Below are 20910 nucleotides of genomic sequence, written 5' to 3'. Positions count from 1 at the left end.
GGGTGGCTGATTGCAGTGGTTTCCCACTGGGCGATGGGGGCGCCACGTCCCTACGCCATAACGTTATTATTATTATTATTATTATTATTATTATTATTATTATTATTATTATTATTATTATTATTATTATTATTATTATTATTATTATTATTGATAAGTTTTATCATTTTGGAAGCTGGATTATCAGTGTACATATTCATGATAACATAAGAGTACATGGTAAAATGGGAGTTAAGGAGAAGATTTTTGGTCTCATTGCAAAATTCTACAGAATTTTTAACTGTTGTTTTTCTGGAAAATTTGTACTGCTTTACTTTAAATTTCTGAACAAATTGAGAAATTTTGTAAACTGGACTATTTTTAAAATTGATAATCTGCATGAAAGGTACAGTACACATTCTTTATGAATTTTTGGAAGGTCTCTCGCAATGGGTAAAGTTAGATCTGTGTTGATGTATTTAGTTATTTTATAATCTCTGAAAGTGAGTAGGATTTATTTACAAGGATTTTTAGATTTTTAAAAATTTTAATAGTGTAGTCTTCATTGATCTTTGTGAAGCTATTATCATCGAAGAAGATAGTACGTTTATAAAAACACTGAACTTTTACAAGAGTGAACTGTCTTCAACCACATAAAAAAATCCAATGAAGATCATTTTAAAGATTCTATAAGGAAATTACATCATGTTTTAGAGGATCATCTTTCAACATTTTTTAATGTGTCATAATGAATGGCAAAACTTGTATTTTTAGATAGTGTTTTAATTTGTAATTTTTAATTGAGGATGGCCTAATTGGGCTGAAACATGTCCTAAATGTTGACTATTTAATTGGAATAGTGTTAAATAAGTATTGAACGGGTTGAACCAAATATATCTCTGTCAAGGAATAAAAACCGAATTATGTAAAGTCAATATGGAACTTATAATGAAGGTTACAAGTTGTAAAACATGGTTAAAACAAGCAGTGATTTCAATGCAACTTCAATGAAGAACTTGAAACAAGTTGCCATATGTGTCTAAAACAATAATAACTGCACTACATGACAAGATAATAGTTGAAACTTAAAATGTTACTTGGGAGCATGTTAAAAGGATGACATGTTTTGACCAGCTCACTTACACGTTGTCATGACAAAAGAAGAGTATAATTAACTTCAACTATAGATTTAATTTTCTACATCGTAAATCTGACATCAAAGTTGTAGCCAGCCTTGAAACTTCTAATGTGTGCTGGGTTTCAGCATCACCTGATCACTATATGCTTGTCTGCAATTTGTTCTTAACCTTGTTGTGAACATCACCCTCCTCCTCCTCTCCCCCCTAACTAGAGTATAGTTTCATTGTATGGGACCCTCCAGGATTACTTGATTCGAGAACTGGAAACAACCCAAAGAAAATCAAAGAAAATTTGTTCTGGGTGATTTCCGACAAAAGAATAGCATTATGAAAATGTTGCAAACTTTGGGCTGGGAAGAGTTGGGAAAGGTGGTATTTAACAAAATGATAAGAATTTGTATCACATACCACTTAGTCGAGCAGCTCGTCTTCTTTCTCCCATTTCTTCCCAGACCAAACTTTGCAACATTTTTTTAATGCTGCTCTTTTGTCGGAAATCACCCAGAACAAATCAAGCTGCTTTTCTTTGGATTTTTTCCAGTTCTTGAATCAAGTAATCCTGGTGAGGATCCCATACAGTGGAACCATACTCTAGTTGGAGTCTTACCAGAGACTTATGAGACCTATGTGGAGTCCATTTTTAAGGAATATTCACTGAGTGGTGTGGAATGTTATAGAATATTTTATTTTTTAAGGAATATTCACTGTGTGATGTGGAATGTGTAGAATATTTTATTTGTAAATCCTTTTTAAGGAATATTCACTGTATGATGTGGAATGTTGTGGTAGAATATTTTATTCGTATTCCTTTTAGCTACCTAACCTGTATGGTGTAAAATATTATTGTAGTATATGTTATTTGTATTCCCTTTATCTACTTAAGTAACTACTAGATTGTAAATTATCGTTCTGTAACAGATGGAACAGTCCAGAAATGTTGTGACGCAGAATTTTTCGATTATCGATTCTAAAAGCATGTCCTTTCTAATTCTGGAAGATGGAAAATTCATGATTATTGTGTGTCTATGTTCAGGAATATTGTATCAACATCGCGACTGGATAAAGAGTTATGATTGGTGAATCTGAGTGGCGATACGCAAGTTCCTGTGCTCTGATTAGTCACTCAGTAATCGCACCAAGGCCAGACTTCCCTTTTCAAGTGAGAGAGGCGGGATTTCGTGGGTCTTTGGTTCTCTCGTCAGTCCAACGTTTTGACGCACGTCGGTGTATCCTCGCTCCCAGGATGGGCTACCTTGGGGTAAGCATAGTTGATTTCAGTTCCCACTTTAATTTGCATTTAATATTCGCTGGTGTTATCACATACGAGTTTGCCCTACTCGCCACTCTATTTCGCAGATGTTTTAGAAAGCAAGTTTACTTTCTTTCTAAATTGTATTTGTATCTTGTGTTTCCTCTTAACTTCAAAATTGTATTGTAGAACTTGGATTATGTTAAGATATATTTAGTTAATCTCTTAGCCTAATAGCAAAGCTCTTGTCAAACAACATCTAATCTTGTATTCATAAATTATGTGACTGAATCGTTTGGATAGATTAATTTTATTTGAAACTTACCTTGTAATGTTCTTTTTGAAAATAATATCTTGAATCAAGGATCACCGTTGATTTTTCTGGAAACCCGCAACCTTTTTATCTCTGTGACCCTGGTAGTTTCGTCCAGTCCCGTTCCACGTTCCTTACGACAGTCGTCAAGTTGCCCAACCTTATATTTGTTTGTGTGTATTTGGTGCAGTTCATTTGATGTTTATTGCGTGTTTAGGTTTTAAGATACCGTGTAATTTGATTTATTTTTCTCCCTTTTAACTGTGCATCGTGTAACCGCTGAAAAACCGGCAACTTATATGCCCTCTCCTTTACATCTTTACTACAACCCCTAAACACCGTCATAACTGTATGGCAAGATCTGTACCCTTTATTTACAATCCCATTTATGTGATTACACCAATGAAGATCTTTCCTTATATTAACACATTTATGACGGACTACGTTAATTAATGTAGTTTCGTATTGGTGCGCAGGCGACCGGCTACGTAAATTAACGTTTTCTCACGTTGGTTCATTCTTGTGTGGTTTTATCCTCTCCACCGTTTATAAATGGAAATATTTCGTGTTGTTTACAAACTAAAGTATTTGTTGATTGGAATTTTTTTTGTTTTGCTAGTTGCTTTACGTCGCACCGACACAGATAGTCTTGTGGTGACGATGGGACAGAGAAGGGCTAGGAGTGGGAAGGAAGCGGCCGTGGCCTTAATTAAGGTACAGCCCCAGCATTTGCCTGGTGTGAAAATGGGAAACTATGGAAAACCATTTTCAGGGCTGCCGACAGTGGGGTTTGAACCTACTATCTCCCGAATACTGGATACTGGCCGCACTTAAGCGACTGCAGCTATCGAGCTCGGTGATTGGAATTTAGATTAGATATATTCTTTCCTTGACAATGCTTTCGGCACATGAAGTGTGGTTTTATAACACTCAGTACTGCATGTCCGAGTGTATTGTCAGATGCCAGCATGGCGCACCGTAGGTAGGACAGCTTGAACGATGATGAAATATTTGGATAATTTTATGCTGATAGTTTATCTGATGTCCCTAGTGATTGCAAAAGTATAAGTATTAGTGATTGTGAAGTTGTATTTCCGTCAACATCAAAATATATGCGTGGAAGTGAAAGTGCGACATTCAGTTCAAGCGAGTCTGTTGATGCCCACAATAATACGAGTGAAGATGCCAGTGATAGTAGTGGCAGTGAGGTTGATGGATGGACAAATAAGGATGAAAACAGAGTCCTAACACCATTTACAGGTGTTAGAGGTATTTATATTTCATCCTACTGCTCATGCTATGTGTGCTTCTGTTGCCAGTCCACAGGAAAGAATGGAGTAGCTCGTGCCCGGACAACAATGTGTTAACACTTAGATACTTACAATGCTCCCCAAAAGGAACTTTCACCTCATCAACACAGTAATTAAAACTGAAAGGACTTTTCCTATTTGTGAAACTCACAACCTGACTTTTAACCCCGTTTATCATGAAGATATGAAGATAAAGTTGGAATTCAAGAGGACAAACTGGGGCAATATTCGTTAAGGAGAGTTAAGGATTGGAATAATTAACCAAGGAAGATGTTCAATATATTTCCAAATTCTTTGCAATTATTTAAAAAAGGCTAGGAAAACAACCAGTAGAGAATCTGCCACCTGGGCAACAGCTCTAAATGCAAATGAGAGGTGATTGATTGATTGATTGATTGATTGATTGATTGATTGATTGATTGATTGATTGATTGATTGATTGATTGATTGTGGCAAATCAAATTTTAAGTTTATCAGCTCTTCTCCAATGTTTAAGAGGACTAATAGTTCAGACAGCTTATTCCTCTTTTTAAGCATCTCAGGAGTATGTTTTGTTCTGATTTGCTCCACATTTTCTTTCACTACATGCCTGCTTAAGAGATAGTGTGATAGTAAAACACAGAAAAGCATCTTTTTCTGGAATACTGTTAGAATTACAAAGGTAATGTTAGAAATTTTTTTGTAGGAAATTAAATTTTAAGTACATTTGATGACTCCATTATTTAATAGGACTAACCATTTAGGCAAGGTATTCACTTTTAAGTGTCCCAGGCATACATATTACTTGCTTCACATTTTATTTCCATGTGTGGCCCCTTAAGATACACTGTAATAATATTTTATAGGCGTTATTGGATGTTCCAGAATTTTCAAATGGTGTTCACTCACAAGATGTATGCTCACTGTCCTTGAGCAGTCTGAAAACACCCTGTGTCGTATGCACTGGTACATGTGATTGAAACATGAAATAGTGTACAGGCATATGATGTAGGCCTAAGTACAACTGCCTCTCACATATAACAAAATTACTGTTTAACCATTTCTGATCCAATAGGGTACCAATCTACAGCTAGTTGTTTATATATACGAAAACAAAGGACCAAAAACTGCCTTGCAGAACCCCACACTTAATATTATTACAGGATCATATAAAACTTCAACTACTCTAATTCTCTGAGTTGTTTTCTAGAAATGTATCCACCCGAATTGTTCATTCGTCTAGTCCAATAGCCCTCATTTTCTTCAGTATTTTCTCATGATCATCCCTATCAGAAGCCATGAACAGAAAGATAGTGATACAATTAATTTGACTTCCTGAATCTGAAATATTGCTACATCTTGGAGGAATTCTAAAAGTTGAGCATCACTGAAATAACCATTCTTAAACTGAAACTGCCTTTTATTAAACTTGTTAATAATTTTGCATATGTGTGTAATTTAATACAAAATAATGTTTTCCCAGAGCTTACATTTAGAATTCAAGAGGAAAATTTGGGGAGAATATTCATTTAAAAAAAAAAGCAATTTGGGAATGGAATAATGTATGAAAGGAAATGTTTGATAAATTTCCAAGTTCTTTGAAAACATTTACAAAAAGACTAGGTAAACAACTGATAGAGAATCTGCCACCTGGGTCACAGTCCTAAATACAGAATGATAGATTACTTGATACATGCAACACATGTAAACCTGACTAGGTTGTATTTAAACACATTATATCATAGGTAGATTTCAGTGCTTTCCAAGGATTAGTTACCTCTTCTGCCTAGACATCATCCACAAGTCCAGCTATCTTAACATACTGTAATGGTTATAGCGTCTGCCATGCCAACTTGCTACAGGCCCGGCTCATCATTGTATTCGGCCCACCCCCTTACTTCATCCGCACCAATCACGAGCAGCACTTAAGTGCTAGGTCAACCCCACTCGCTTCCGCCCGCAGTCCTGTAGCAGAGGAGTATGAAAATGACTCCATGATTAATCTGGAGTCTTCCATTTCGCGAGGTTCCTGAACCCATCGAGCATTCGGACTATTCTAGAAGGGCCAGCGCAGGTATATAAGAGAGGAACAACCTGCCTGCAGTTAGTGAGAGTTAGACTGAGTTAGTGATTGAGTGAGTGAGTGAGTGAGTGAGAGCGAGAGAGATTGAGTTCGCTGGAGCGCAGTCAGTGATGGCCTGGGAGAGTGCAGCCTGATGGAGTATCTGCCTGTTGGAGCCGAGGACTCATTCCTGTTTCCCTGACGTTGTGTATGTGAGTCCCTTGGGGCCGGCTGCTGGAGAAGAACCTTGGGTGTTCTGGAGCAGCATGAAGGGAACACTGGGTGACGACGCGTGCAGACTGCGAACGGAGTTCGCCGGATTGAGTGAACAGCGGATACTATCCCAACCTGCGGGACTGACGTGTAGGCGTGGACCATGACAGCGATAGCGAGTGTGACAGAGTGGCTGAGAGCGTGTAGTGTAAATAATCGATCACTCTGTGTGTGTGTGTGTCATTGTAGATGGAACATGAGAAACTAAGAGACAGAGCACGAACCATGTAAGTGTGTAACCGTGTACTTGTGTAAGTTGTAAGCTCGGCTATTGTCTGTATGTGTGTAAATCTGTAATTGTAGTGCTTAGTTAATAAATCTTAGAAATAGGACGCTACCAGGTTCTGTACTCACTTATTTACTTATTTACCCTGCCAACACGTTACAATACTGTTGAATAAATACCGTATTTCACTGCAAAATCATTACACTTTTTATGCCAAATGTTTTGAAAAATAGTAGAGTGCGACCACTACGCAAAGAATATTTTAATACCAGTGCTATATTACTGAAAAAAATATTTTTGTTAACTAAATTGTATTTTATACAAGTTTAAGGTGCACATAATAATCATGTACGAGGCATGATTTTTAAGTAAGTACTGTTTTGAAATAAATGAAAAACAAACAGATTTTTTAACAATTTTATTTTTATAAGAAAGCCTCTACATTACTCTACTTTTCAACATAACTCCCACCAATATTGAGGCACTTGTCATATCATACAACAAGCTTTTGCATACCATCCTCCAAGAAGTTGGCCACCAACCCAGCGTGAGCACACTTTTCGGTAATTTAATCGCTCACTCACAATTTCATAAAGAACACTTCGAGAAACTTGAGGAAACACGTCAGATAATGATGTAATCGTAAAGCGTCTGTTTTCTCTCACTGCTCTGTTAACTGCCTGCACCAAATCTTCAATAATGACTGAAGGTCGCCCACTCCATTCTTCATCATTCCATCGATCATAATGTTTGGTCCGTAAACTGCACAGATCTCATGATGAATATCGATAGCTTTCAAAGCTTTTGAACTCAGAAAACGAATAACAGACCGGACTTCACAGTTGGTGGGACTCTCGATCGGCGAGGCCATTTCAAATGCTTGCCAACAAATGTACACAAGGGTGACTATTACCGTAATGGCATCTCAGCCTTGCTAATAGATGCGGGTACACAGTACGCATGCACGGAATGCCAACCACAGCGCTGCATTGGCAGAATATCAAAAGGGTTCTTAGTTAAAAAACATGCCTCGTATATACATTAATATAATTAAAATAATCGAAATCAAAATTCATCATTTATTTGAAAACAGTTCAGCGAGTGTTTTTAAAATCTGAAAATAAAATGAACTTTTTACCAATGATGCTTTCACGGCCCGTACTTATATACACGATATAGGCTTTTGGGCTTATGCCGTGTCAAGAAAATAAGGTGAAATTCTTTACGTCTCACAGAGAACCATGCTCTGCATCATCAGAAGAAAATCTGGACTATTCAAGAAGAAGACTTCTCCAAGAATAAAGTTTGAATTTAGGCGTTAATAACAGAAGTGGAAGTGGTACGATCGTTCATCACCAGATGGCTCACCGTACGCGGTACAGCGCTAGCATTCGAAGCGGAAGCTGACGAAACCAACAGAATCAGTCTGAGAGAGAGTCACATAACATAACAGGTGTACCCACATATGAAAGTATGACACTGGCACAAGCCTGGAATGAAACATCTGGTGATGAGGAGCGTACGAATTTGGAAAACACCGAAATGAAATAATAGTGAAGGGACAGGGAAGGGAACTACCAATGTACATCCTTAATGGCTAGCAACCATGTATTATTTAATTGATAGCCAGTGTCCCTGCTGAAATTGTTATGATTTCTACGTATCTCCACAGCTTCCCATATAATCCTGGACCTGTAGTGTCTAGTGGGGGGGTAAGAGCTCGAGCATCTTGGAACATGGCATCATGACCCGACAATAGGGCATTCTCAGCTATTGCTGATTTGCCTGGCTGGTTGAGAGGAATATTTCGTTCATGTTCCTTGATATGAGTACCAATAGACTGGCATGTTTGGCCAATGTATAGCTTAATGCAAATACAGGGAATTTTGTATACCCCAGGATGTAAAAGTGGGACAATTTGCCCTTGGTTTTACCTAGACTGTGAGCAATTTCAGTGATGGTGCCAAACACGGTTTTTATATTGTTTTTGTGGAAGGTCTTGGCAATTTGATCTATGGTGTTGTGAATGTAAGGCAGGTAGGCAGTTCTTCTTGCTTCTTTCTTCTGTGAGCTTTGCTTGGTTGTTTCTCTGAGATGCAGGCTCTGTGAATCTGCACATCACTGTAATCATTACCCTTGAACATGATTCTGAGTGTGTCCATCTCCACCTGGATATTTGATGTCTCACCAATTCGTATCGCACTCCTAGTGAGTGTTGTGAGAACGCCTTGTTTTTGTGCTGGATGGTGGTGAGAATCTGCATGAAGATAGTGTTTTGTGTGGGTAGGCTTACGATCGATGGTATGTCCTAAGGAGTTGTCTGGTTTCTTCCTTACTAGAACATCCAAGAAAGGAAGGCATCTGTCTGACTCCAACTCCATAGTGAATTGAACTGAAGGATGTTGCTGATTTAGGTGTTTTAGAAATAGATGAAGTTTCTCAGGACCTTCTCTCCAGACAACAAATGTATAATCAACATACTTCCACCAAATCATAGGTTTGATGGGCGCTAAAGCTATAGCCTCCTCCTCAAAATGCTCCATAAAGAAATTAGCCACTATGGGCGAAAATGGACTTCGCATGGCCACCTCGTCCATGTGTTTGTAAAACTTCCCACCCCGAAAGAAATAGCCAGAAGTCATGCAGTGGTAAAATAACTTAGTAATATCCTCAGGGAACAGACGTTCATGAGAGACATGACCGAGACAATCGGCACTTTAGCGAACAAGGATTCAACATCGAAACTCACTAAAAGTGTATTAGGTTGAAGGGTTATGGTTGACAACTTGTTGACGAATACAGAGAGTCCCTAATGTATGATTCAGTAGTCCTATGTGTGGCTGAAGCAATTTGCTTAGGTATTTAGCCAGATCATACATAGGAGAACCTATCGTTCTAACAATAGGTCTGAGGGGAACCTCATTTTTATGGATCTTAGGAGGTCCATATAATCTAGGTGGCACTGCATCCCCCGGTGACAGATGTTTAGCCTCAACTTTTTGAATTGAGGACTGTCTTAAGTGGTTCACAGTGGTGTTGGACATACGAGTGGTAGGCTCACGTGAGCTCAGTCTGTAAACAGGCTCTGACAATATAGCCGAGATCATATTCTTATACTCGTCAGTATCCATAACCACCGTCGCATTACCCATATCAGGTGTGAGAATGGTCAGTTCAAAATCATTTCTTAGTTCCTTCAGAGCTCTCCTCTCACTTCTTGTTAAATTGGGTGCGGATACAACAGCTTTTGAGTCTCACACATTTCTGTTTTAACTCCTTAACCTCATTCGTAGGTAGCTTGTCGATGGCTGACTCAACAGAAGTAATTAATTCCTCAGTGGGAATTTTAGAGGGAGTGACAGCAAAATTAAGACCCCTAGCTAGAACTGCCATTTGGTTCTCTTCCAAGGACGTCTTGGAAAGACTGACGACAGTTTTACTGACATCCAGGTTCATGCGAGAGACCGCCTGTTTTTGAGCTATTCGGAGGAACTTAGATTTCTGTCTCAATGACATCTGGTTGAATTTGCGTTCACCCTGTATAGCAGTAATGCGATCAAAAGTCAACCACAATTCCTGCGAGAGAGTACTGCCTAACAGCAGGTGTAAATGAAACAACTCTTGGGAGACTGAGTCTAGTGGTTAGTCTCTCGATCACAAGAGCCTTGCTAGCGTGCTGATATATTCTCCTGGCCTTTAGAGTACTTAACGTGTGCTTCATTTTCACACAGTTGAGAATGATATTATGGTCCTGGCATCTCATCAGAAAGCATAAAGAAGAAATAAGAATAGATTTCTTTTTTCTTAATTTGCTGAATTTTGAAGCCTTCTTAAAAGTATCCTCCCCTTAGAAGTTTTTAATGTTACCATTGATACTTTCACAGCCCGTACTTATAGACATGATATAGACTTTAGGGCTTATGCCATGTCAAGAAAGTAAGGTGAAATTCTTTACATTTCACAGAGAATTTTGCTCCGCATCTTCGGAAGAAAATCTCGACTGTTCACGAGGAAGACTTCTCCAAGAATGAAGTTTGAATTTAGATGTCAATAATAGAAATGGAAGTACCGTAGTACATTGTCTTTTAAGTTTCTGAACTATAAAATGGCAGATTCATTAAAATCTTTTGTCGCAGCCATAAAAAGATCCTAGATCCTGCGTGTGCCTTGTCTAACATGCATGCTCTTTATCTAAGATGCCTCCATGCAGATCAGGACCAGAATAGCTAGCAAAGGTGCTGTACTTACATTATGAGAGGTTGCACATGTTCCAGCAGCATCAACTTCAATGAGTAATGTGACCACATTGAACAAATTACGATTGGCATTGTAGAGAGTGAACTCAACAATGACTGCTCGTGTCAGAGAATCCAGCCAACCATAATCAACTAAAAATTGAAGTACTTTCTTGGAATTTTCTCTGGTTTTCCCAAGGTTTGATACATATCCTCCTCCTGGGTAGAATGCAAATTCTCCTAGAATGATAAAAGGTTCACTTTTAGTTTTCCTGCCTCACAAGATAATGAATCTATCTGTGCAGTTAAGAGATTTTAGGTAGAAGCTCTGAGCTGGCTTGGATTATACTCTGGATGTAAGTTATTGATTGATATATTTTAAATACTCCATCATAAGTTTGTTGTAAAGACAATGAAGGTTATGCATGTCATAAAATAACCATAAACAGAAATATATTCTTCAGTTACTGGTTTTAATCAGTTGTTCCTAATATAATAATAAGTCATAAATGCTTAGAACGAGCAAGAAATATTTATGTGTGGGAAACACAACTTACCAAATAAGCGTGCCTGGATAGAGTACATACAAAAGAAAAACATAGGTCCACAATTCTATCCTCGGCTGACAAAGGCTGCAGCCAAATATTTTGGACCTATGTCTTTGTGTGGTACTCTGTTCACACATGCTAACATTGTATAGTAAGTCACTGTTTTCCACTTGTTTCCCCTATGTATACATAATACCAGGAAAGATAATCAAGTTAGGCTACAAAAGACAGGTTCAAGACATTTTATAGTTCATTCATGACTGTGACAGTATGGAAGCTGCTAAGTAATAACATTGGGATCATGACTAGAGCATCTGGATGTTATGAAAGGTGCTACTCATAGGGCACTCTCTGGCCCAGTAAGGAAAGCTCCTCCCTATATCTTGCATGCATCATTATAGTGCCACAAGCAGTTTTTGCAGTTCCCCTAAAACGTTTGGCACCGAGCTCGATAGCTGCAGTCGCTTAAGTGCGGCCAGTATCCAGTATTCGGGAGATAGTAGGTTCGAACCCCACTGTCGGCAGCCCTGAAGATGGTTTTCCATGGTTTCCCATTTTCACACCAGGCAAATGCTGGGGCTGTACCTTAATTAAGGCCACGGCTGCTTCCTTCCCACTCCCAACCCTTTCCTGTCCCATCGTCACCATAAGACCTATCTGTGTCGGTGCGACGTAAAGCAACTAGCAAAAAACATTTGGTGGTCTTACTTGAGGATCCAACCAGCCTGAAAAACTACCACTGAATGTTTTTTAGAAATAAGCTTAAAAAGTGGTTATTCATGTATCCATTTTTACTCAGTGCAGAAATACAGGGTCTTTATTTATGCTTGGCAAGAACTTTCTCGCTCGCCCTTGGCCGCCGATGACAGGTAGCTACTGGCCGCTGGCATTTCCTGCAGTTGCTGAGAGCTGAGCTCCAAGATATTAGGGTGTTCAATGAACCTACTGTGTACTGTATGTCGTATTGAAAATGAAAACCTACAACCTGTTTTCCAGTCACTGACCGGGTCAGGGATGTAATGAATGAAACATATATAGGCTGTTATTACAATGGGGTCGCCACTCCCAAGGTGATTTATTAATGAATGATAGATGCTATGAAATGAGAATGGAGAGTGTTGCTGGAATGAAAGATGACAGGGAAAACCGGAGTACCCGGAGGAAAACCTGTCCCACCTCTGCTTTGTCCAGCACAAATCTCACATGGAGTGACTGGGATTTAAACCACGGTATCCAGCGGTGAAAGGCCAACGCGCTGCCGTCTGAGTCACGGAAGCTTTATGTCGTATTGTATAGCGTTTTATTGTGATTGTGAATAGTGCTGTATTGTATGTGAAATATTCGTTACGTGAACATGTATATCTGCACAATACTTACATTAACTGCAGAAAATCGTGCGCTAGGACAAGACAAATGTTTCGAGCAAAATTTCCAGGGAGACCCATTCCTATCAATTAGATAATAAAACAAATGACCAAGAGATTCAAACGTACAGGTTCAGTAAACAATAAAAATAGACGTAAAGGTTGTTATCTCTTTACTGAAGCGTGTTTGGTACGAGGATCATAAGTAGAAATCTGTGGCCCCTTCATAGCCCAGATTTAACGGCATGTGATTTTTATTTGTGGGGAATGTTAAAAAATGTAGTTTATGGGAACAACCCTCACACACTAGATGAACTTAAAGACAATATTAGAGCTGCAATTGCACCCACCAGTGCTGAAGAACTTGGCAGAGTAACTGAAAACTTCATTAGGAGATGCCGATTATGTTTGGCAGTGAGGGGAAACATTTTTAGCATAAACTGTAAAAATGGTGAGTAAAATGCATGATAATGCATGATAATGATTTTGAGCATAAACTGTAAACATGGTGAACATGTACTTTGAAATTACATATTGTTCTAACACCTGTAAAAACCACTATGTGAAATATTTTAGCTTAAAACTTTTGCTGGTAAGGTGCAAATATTGGCAAGTAATTCTCACTCTTCATAATATATGTGCTGTGGGTCAGTATTTCTCCAAAAATATTATCACATAGTGCTTTTTGCTGGTATGATGACAATATTATTCTGTGCTTGCTTATGTACATTTATTGTTTTCTTTTCATTGACAATGTCTACTGTATGTAACAGATTTAATGACCAAATAAATTTCATTCTATTACTAGGCCTTTAATACCACGCAATTAACTCAGACTACAGCTGTGACTCACTTGTTAATCTCCTGCAGTATAGAGTCTTTGTATTCTCTTGCCTGGTTTTTGAGAAGTGCAGAAGTGTTTATACATTGTAAATGAAATGTTTGAAATTTTTTGCCATTTGGCAGCATAATGTTGGCATAGGGATGAACAATTCTTTGTAAATATTTCACTACAGCAATTAGATATAAACCTGTAACATAAACTGAACAGTATTTAAATTTACCTATGATAATAAAGACTTTTACAAAGAGATACAAAAGCTGAAAGCTGGAAAATCAGCTGAGATTGATAAGATTTCTGGGAATATATTAAAGGCAATTGGTTGGGATATAGTACTTTATCTGAAATACTTATTTGATTCCTGTTTGCATGAAGGAACTATAGTAAATGAATGGACAGTTGCTATAGGAGTCCCAGTGTGCAAGAGAAAGGGTGATGAACATAAAGCAGATAATTTAGAGGCAAGTCAGTTTAGCACATGTTGCTTATAAGCTCTCAGAAAGTATTCTTTCTGATTAGTATAATTATTAACTTTATTGGCCACATTGGACCACTTGAGTCATTCCACGTTCATTTTCTCTTTGAAGGTTCTATTGTTGGCTCAGTTGTTTCAATCATAATCTTCTCAATTTGTCTGAAAATTCTATATGCTATGTGTCATTTCTTCTAAAAATTTGTGAGTCTTAAGAAGGGTATTGATTTTAATTTTGTTCTCTGCATCTACTATCTTGAGTCCAACTTCTTTGAGATCTTGCTAAATTTAACTAATCCACTGCCCTCCCATCTTCTTTCTGGCATTTCTCATCACTGGTTGTCGTAAAAGCTATAATTTCCTGGCAGTCGCAAGATATGAAAAATATAAGATTCTTTTCTTCTTTGTTGTGCTGGTGATTGGGTCAATCTCTCAATAGAAGTTTTCAGTTATATTATTCCAGTGATGCTTGACTTCTACGGTTCCAACAAGATATGGCAGATATTTCAGATTCAGAAGGTTAACCCATATGCACCTGGCCACCATGTACACTGACACTGCTAGGAATCCGCCATCTTTCAAGTATGCAGGCTTGGTTTTGCATGCTTTCAGTTAAAACGGTTCTGTGGGTGATCTACTGCAAATATCACGGGATCTGTTTTATATTATTCAGAAATGCCACACGATTCATCCCAATAAACTAACTGAACAATAAGTAGAACTAAAACATGAAGCAAGTCGTATACAATCTTAAAATTTCCACAATCAATGTAAATATTTACTCAGTTTGAGGAACCTAGCACAAGGCATGACAGTTCTAAAATACGGTGTAAAAATAGGCGTGTCAACATTTGTGTCTTTGCACCAGTGACTGTGAATTGTAGGCTTCTGTACTAATCCCATTAGAATGCAAAGAAAAATATACACACATATTTCATGCAAGTTTGTTGGTAAAAAGTCTAGATCAGTACTGGCATTCCTATTGATTTCATCTGCAATGTACTGATACCATCATCTGAGTACTGCCTGAAAATGAATTCCCTACTTACATTTTCACAAATTCTACTGGTAGGGTACTCTCCATTATTTCCTGAAAAGGTATAACTGGAATATTCTGTTTATGAATCCTGCTCCACTCAACATGCTGTTCCCCTTCTTCCCTAACGTCACTTTCCCTATTGGATAAATCATGTGATAATACACACACAGGGTCACAGGAAACTCCTCCCTTACTATCAGAGCCTAAAACATCTACCAAACTTTGAATTTCTTTATTTCTTGATACAGAGGTGAGTGCTAATAAAATTCTAATTGCAGGAGGCATCGCTCAAGACATCTTGTGAGTAAGAGAAAATTCAAACTACCAAAATTAGAATTAAGAAAATTTGATGGTGATGTAAACTTCTTGGAAGTTATCTTCACGACAACAAAATATTGATCAACTGATCAGTTATCACATCAATTCACCTCGGAAATCACAGAGAGCAAGAATGCCAGAAAACAATTAATCGAGGTATCTATATTAGAGTTTGAACTACAACTGCTAATAGCACTCGGACGTGTTATACAATGCCGCGCTGCATAACAGTCCGCTTATGGATACTTAGCCCAGCTGATAGAGCATGCATGTAGGTTGAATGGACTGTATTGCCATATCTTTGGAAAAAGAGGTGCTGCACTGGGGCTGTCTTTTTTGTTGTTGTTATCTTTGGACTAGGTTAGAAAACTGTCGTGACAACCAGATGAATAAAGAAGTTGTGCTATCAAAGCGAAACTTTTATTTATAGAAAATAAGAATCTGAAATATGCCGGTGAGCATAACCATAACATAAGTGGCGTCCGTGACAGGATGAATATCAATATACTGTATTTTAACCATGTAGACAACCCAGTATGAACTGGAACAAGCAGTAAAATTAAATAAGGTGACGGCGCAAGGCAATTGACTAGCCTCAAAGGTGAAATTAGTGACATCCAGATGAGAGCTGATGAAAAGAAATGTTCAGGTTTCCTTTTCTTTACTTCAGAAGAAGAACTAAGAACTCCTGCAGCTGGATGGTAAGGTCCTAAGTCTAAAAACCAATGTTGGCCAAGAGGATTGGGATGATGAGCATAGACTTGCCGATGACTATCAACATCAATTTCTTCTTGATATAGAGGTGAATGTTGATAAAAAATTCTAATTGCAGGAGGCATCGCTCAAGACAACAGTGATTGTAGCAGTGTAGATCTTGTGAGCAAGAGAAAATTTAAACTACCAAAATTAGAATTAAGAAAATTTGATGGTGATGTAAACTGTGACTACAGTTCTGGGGTCAGTTTAAAAACTAGATAAGGATCTGGATATTGCACTGGAAGATAAGTTTCAATACTTAATGCAAGCTATTATGAAAGATCTTGCGCACAAGAAATCATTGAAAGTTTTCTACCCATTGGGAAAAATGATGTGAAGGCTGTAGAATATTTAAAGAATACATTTATTAGGAACGATTTGTTAGTTGAAGATTATGTAAGGGAGTTACTACTTTTAGTTCTTAACAAATTTCCACTCCTGATGTTGGCAGTTCAATGTGTAGCCTTTATGATAATTTGGCATCTCACATACGGTCACTTGAAACCCTAGGTGTTACAATTGATAAGTGTGCATCTGCTGTATGTTGTACCCTATGGTAGAGTCATGTTTCTTTGAGGAGTTTCTCAGGGTATGGCAAAGAAGTTCCAACTTCACACACACAGATGATTTAAAAGATACTATGCAGTTTTAGCTGAGTGGGAAGAAATGGGAATAACTGAAGATGTACTAGTTAAATAAAAAGGGGAGTATGGCCACTACCTACCACATTGAGCTGTTGTTAACGGGAATAGCACTACCAGAATTTGTCTTGTATTTGACGCATCAGTGAGGCATCAGTGAGAGAAGTTTCCCTTCTCTCAATCATTGTTTAGAGTGTGGACCTAATATGATTGAACAGATTACTTGCCTGCTACTCAAATTTTGGGAAAGTAGATTTGGGGGATAGCTGAAGTAGAAAAGGCTTGACTATAAATAAGTGTTCATAAAGAAGAGAACCGAGCTCGATAGCTGCAGTCGCTTAAGCGCGGCCAGTATCCAGTAATCAGGAGATAGTGGGTTCGAACCCCACTGTTGGCAGCCCTGAAGATGGTTTTCCGTGGTTTCCCATTTTCACACCAGGCAAATGCTGGGGCTGTACCTTAATTAAGGCCACGGCCGCTTCCTTCCCATTCCTAGGCCTTTCCTATCCCATCGTCACCATAAGACATCTGCGTCGGTGCGACATAAAGCAAATAGCAAAAAAAAATAAAAAAAAAAAAATAAATAAATAAATAAATAAATAAAGAAGAGAGGGATTTTCTTAGGTTCTTCTGGTGTGAACAAATGATAAGAAGAATATCAAGATATTCTGACATTAGAGAGTGGTACAGTACTTGGATTAAAATGTAGCCCTTTTTATTTTAGGAGCATTTCTTCATTACCATTTGGACAAGGCAATAGACGATTGCCAATATAGTAAAGAACAGATAAGACCTAAACATAGCCTCTATGTTGACGATGTTGTAACCAGTGTTGATACTGAATCAAAACTGAAAGGATTCATCGATGAAGCCTGTGATGTAATGAAGGAGGGAAAGTTCAACCTGAGAGGCTGGCAGGCCAACAATGATGCTTTCACTCTTGTAGGCCAGACAGCAGTGCTAGGTTTATGATGGGATTAGGAATCTGACATCTTATTTTTAAACTTGGAATGATTACAGAATTCTGAATTGGGTGAGATCATGAAAAGATCCATTCTATCAATTGCACAAAAGCTATTTGATCCAAGTGGTATAGCTAGTCCAGTACTTGTAATTCCTAAATTGTTATTGCAAAAGATATAGTTAAGTAGTATATTTTGGGAAGAAAAGTTCAGTACTGATATTAAGGATCAATTTGTGACCTGGTATTCAAGCCTTTTTCTCCTGAAAGAGAAGAGAATTCCACATTGAGTTCATGACTCTAAGAACCACATGGATGTCAGCTGCATATTTTGGTGAAGCTAGTGCACAGTCCTATGCTCCTGTAGTCTTTATATAACTGCAAATTGATGGTGAGAGTAAGCTACACCTTCCTACAGCCAGAGCTAGAGTAGCCACATTAGAGACAGTCACCATTCCTCAGCTGGAACTAGCAGCTGCAACAGTGGGAGCTAGATTAAGTCATTCAGTGCTAGAAGGACTAAACTGCCAACATGTCAAATTGTATTTCTGGACAGATTCTATGATGGTTTTTTTTTTGCTAGGGGCTTTACGTCGCACCGACACAGATAGGTCTTATGGCGACGATGGGATAGGAAAGGCCTAGGAGTTGGAAGGAAGCGGCCGTGGCCGTAATTAAGGTACAGCCCCAGCATTTGACTGGTGTGAAAATGGGAAACCACGGAAAACCATATTCACGATGGTTTTACCATGTGTAACGTGTACACGAGAAACACTGTAACTTGGAGCACATTTAACATGTGTATTGGAGTATTGGTATGCCTATTTAATTGGTGTAATTCTACCATTTCTAATTATTTAAAATATGTGATATGTAATTGTTGTATTGTTGCTGAGATGCAACCATTGACCTCTTAGAAAAATCAATACTTGCACGCATGCGCTGAAAGATTCTTCTTGCTTGAGTGAGCTCGTAGCTGGGCACCTTGCCCATGTCCACAATCCAAGATGGATGTGCATTTGTACGTGTCCGTTGCGACACGTCCTGTCGTCAACAGAATGGAGTTTGATACTCCAGGATAGACTGATTTAAAGTATCAACTTTATTTCTATATGTAGTTTTGATTTTCTCTTCTTTCTTTGGGTATGGATTGTGGGATGACGTGTTGAAATTTGTAAGCAACTGTGTTCCGATCCTGGTGAAAGTGATACCACAAAGTTTGAATTACCTTCTTTATTTTCATCTCGGCTGATGTAAGTAATCTTAAATTAATATATATTTGAAAGTGGAATTCTACTACCCATTGGTTTATTAAAGAAGATTTTACCTCAAACTGACTCAACTTAAAAAAAGAAATTACGTTGTCTATTCAAGTTGTTAATGACGTCATGGGAAAAAGAAACGATTGTTGATTTCATTTCACCTAAAAAGACTTTTGCCAGTGATTTTAACTCAAAATTAATTCTGAGAATTATTATTTGGATGAAATGTTCAAATCCATTTTTCATAAAAGTTTAAAAAAATTTCAAAATTGTTACTGAGGTGATTTGGAATCATGATATGTGGGCCTATGAGTGTAAAGATTACCCTATAAGCCTTTTCATTTATTTGGAATTCTTGCTTGTGTTTGATATTTTCTCCTGATTTTCTTTTATGTTATCTTTCTTCTTTTTCTTGTACTTTCGGTGTTGGGTGTTTAAATTCTACCTCGTAAGTCCATCATGTCGCTTCCAAGGCCATCTTACATTAAATTCAATAGCCACAATTTTGTCCTCTGTTTAATGTTTATGTGCAATGAAATTTAAATCATACAATCTAATGTTATTATTATTATTATTATTATTATTATTATTATTATTATTATTATTATTATTATTATTATTATCACCACCGTGGTATGTAGAGAGTTGAAACCTGATTCTCCTAATTCTTAATTTTTCTTTTCTTAACCACTCACCAGTCTGATCCACACCTGTGTTTTGTTTTCTTCCTTTCCATTATTACTAGCGTAGATTTTTTTTTTAATGTACGCTTTGGTCAAGCAGGCCTTGCCTGTTGTTAGTAGTGGCTTGGCTTGGTCAGCATCATTCCCTTTTTTGTGTGATTTTGTTCTGTAATTTTGGTCCAAAACTCATATTTTCTTTAACATTATCTGATTATATAGGGGAATATTTTATTATGATTTTATATTTAATCATTTAATTTGAAGACTTAATTAGATTGAGATTAATTTCAACTTCCATTGAGGTCACATTTGAAGTGCATATTAGATTTGAAATGTTACTATGATTATAATATAACTATTTTAATATGAAGTGTACCGGGCGGTACACCTCCACGCCGCTAATTTAAAATTTGCGCCAGTTGAAACTCCTCTGGCGGAGGAAGTCTGAACTTTATCTAATGTATTAATTTTCAAGTTTCTCAGAAGATGTCACCACTTGGAAATTTTGGAGTTTTTGAACTGGGTCATTTTTGATGTATTTTTGTTTTACCTGTAGTAAGAAGTGTGAACTTTCTCTTCTAGAGGACACTACTGAAAAACTACAATGGTGCACCCTAGTGCGAAGTGAAAGAACTGTTTTTTGGAGAAATTTTTATTTCAAAAGTTTGTTTCTTGTTAAATTTCTTTCTGTGATTGTTTAAGTTGGCTGTATAACCCTTTCTTTCCCCTTGTTTTGAATTTAGCCAATCCCGAATTTCTTTAATTAATTTATAACCAATCAGGGGTATCTTCCCCAGAGGGGATATATTGCTTAACCCTAGCCAATAAAGTTTTTGTGGGTGGGTGTTCTCATTCCAAAAACGCTTCGAACTTTCCGCGAGAGTATATAAACTGCTGATTTTCGGGTCTCCGGGCCACTCCAGTAACAGCTTTTGGTGTGTAAAGTACGTAGCAGGGGGCGGGAAGCGCCTCTTTCTTCGGGCAGCAGTTCAACAACAAGGTAATGGCCGTTTAATAACTTCTTTTCTTGCTAGCTCAGCAGTCTAACTCTCGGGGCGGGTCCGAAGCGTTTCCACCATGTAACTTTTCCCTAAAATGTAACGACTCTTAGCATCTATTCTCTTTTAAAGTTACATATTGGGATAGAGAGTGCTTAGCCCTCTCGAGCTCCCACTCATATTGTTTTGAGGTGAACTTATTTTTCTTAACCAATTCTTCCTTAATGTAATGTAATTTGTTTCATTCTAAAGTCACCTCTTT

General features: G+C 37.7%; 1 protein-coding gene across 1 annotated transcript in view; it reads right to left on the bottom strand.

Moving 5' to 3' along the window:
- Positions 1 to 20910, bottom strand: part of LOC136879384 (polycystin-1-like protein 2) — a 421935-nt gene that overhangs the window by 29055 nt on the left and 371970 nt on the right. Inside the window, exon 27 of the mRNA XM_068229099.1 lies at positions 10779 to 11005. Within this exon, the coding sequence (XP_068085200.1) occupies positions 10779 to 11005 (227 nt within the window). The remainder of the gene's footprint in view (positions 1 to 10778; positions 11006 to 20910) is intronic.

The sequence above is a fragment of the Anabrus simplex genome, chromosome 8, assembly GCF_040414725.1.
Source record: "Anabrus simplex isolate iqAnaSimp1 chromosome 8, ASM4041472v1, whole genome shotgun sequence".
NCBI classification, from domain to species: domain Eukaryota; kingdom Metazoa; phylum Arthropoda; class Insecta; order Orthoptera; family Tettigoniidae; genus Anabrus; species Anabrus simplex.
This window is presented reverse-complemented; position numbering and strand designations above follow the sequence as displayed.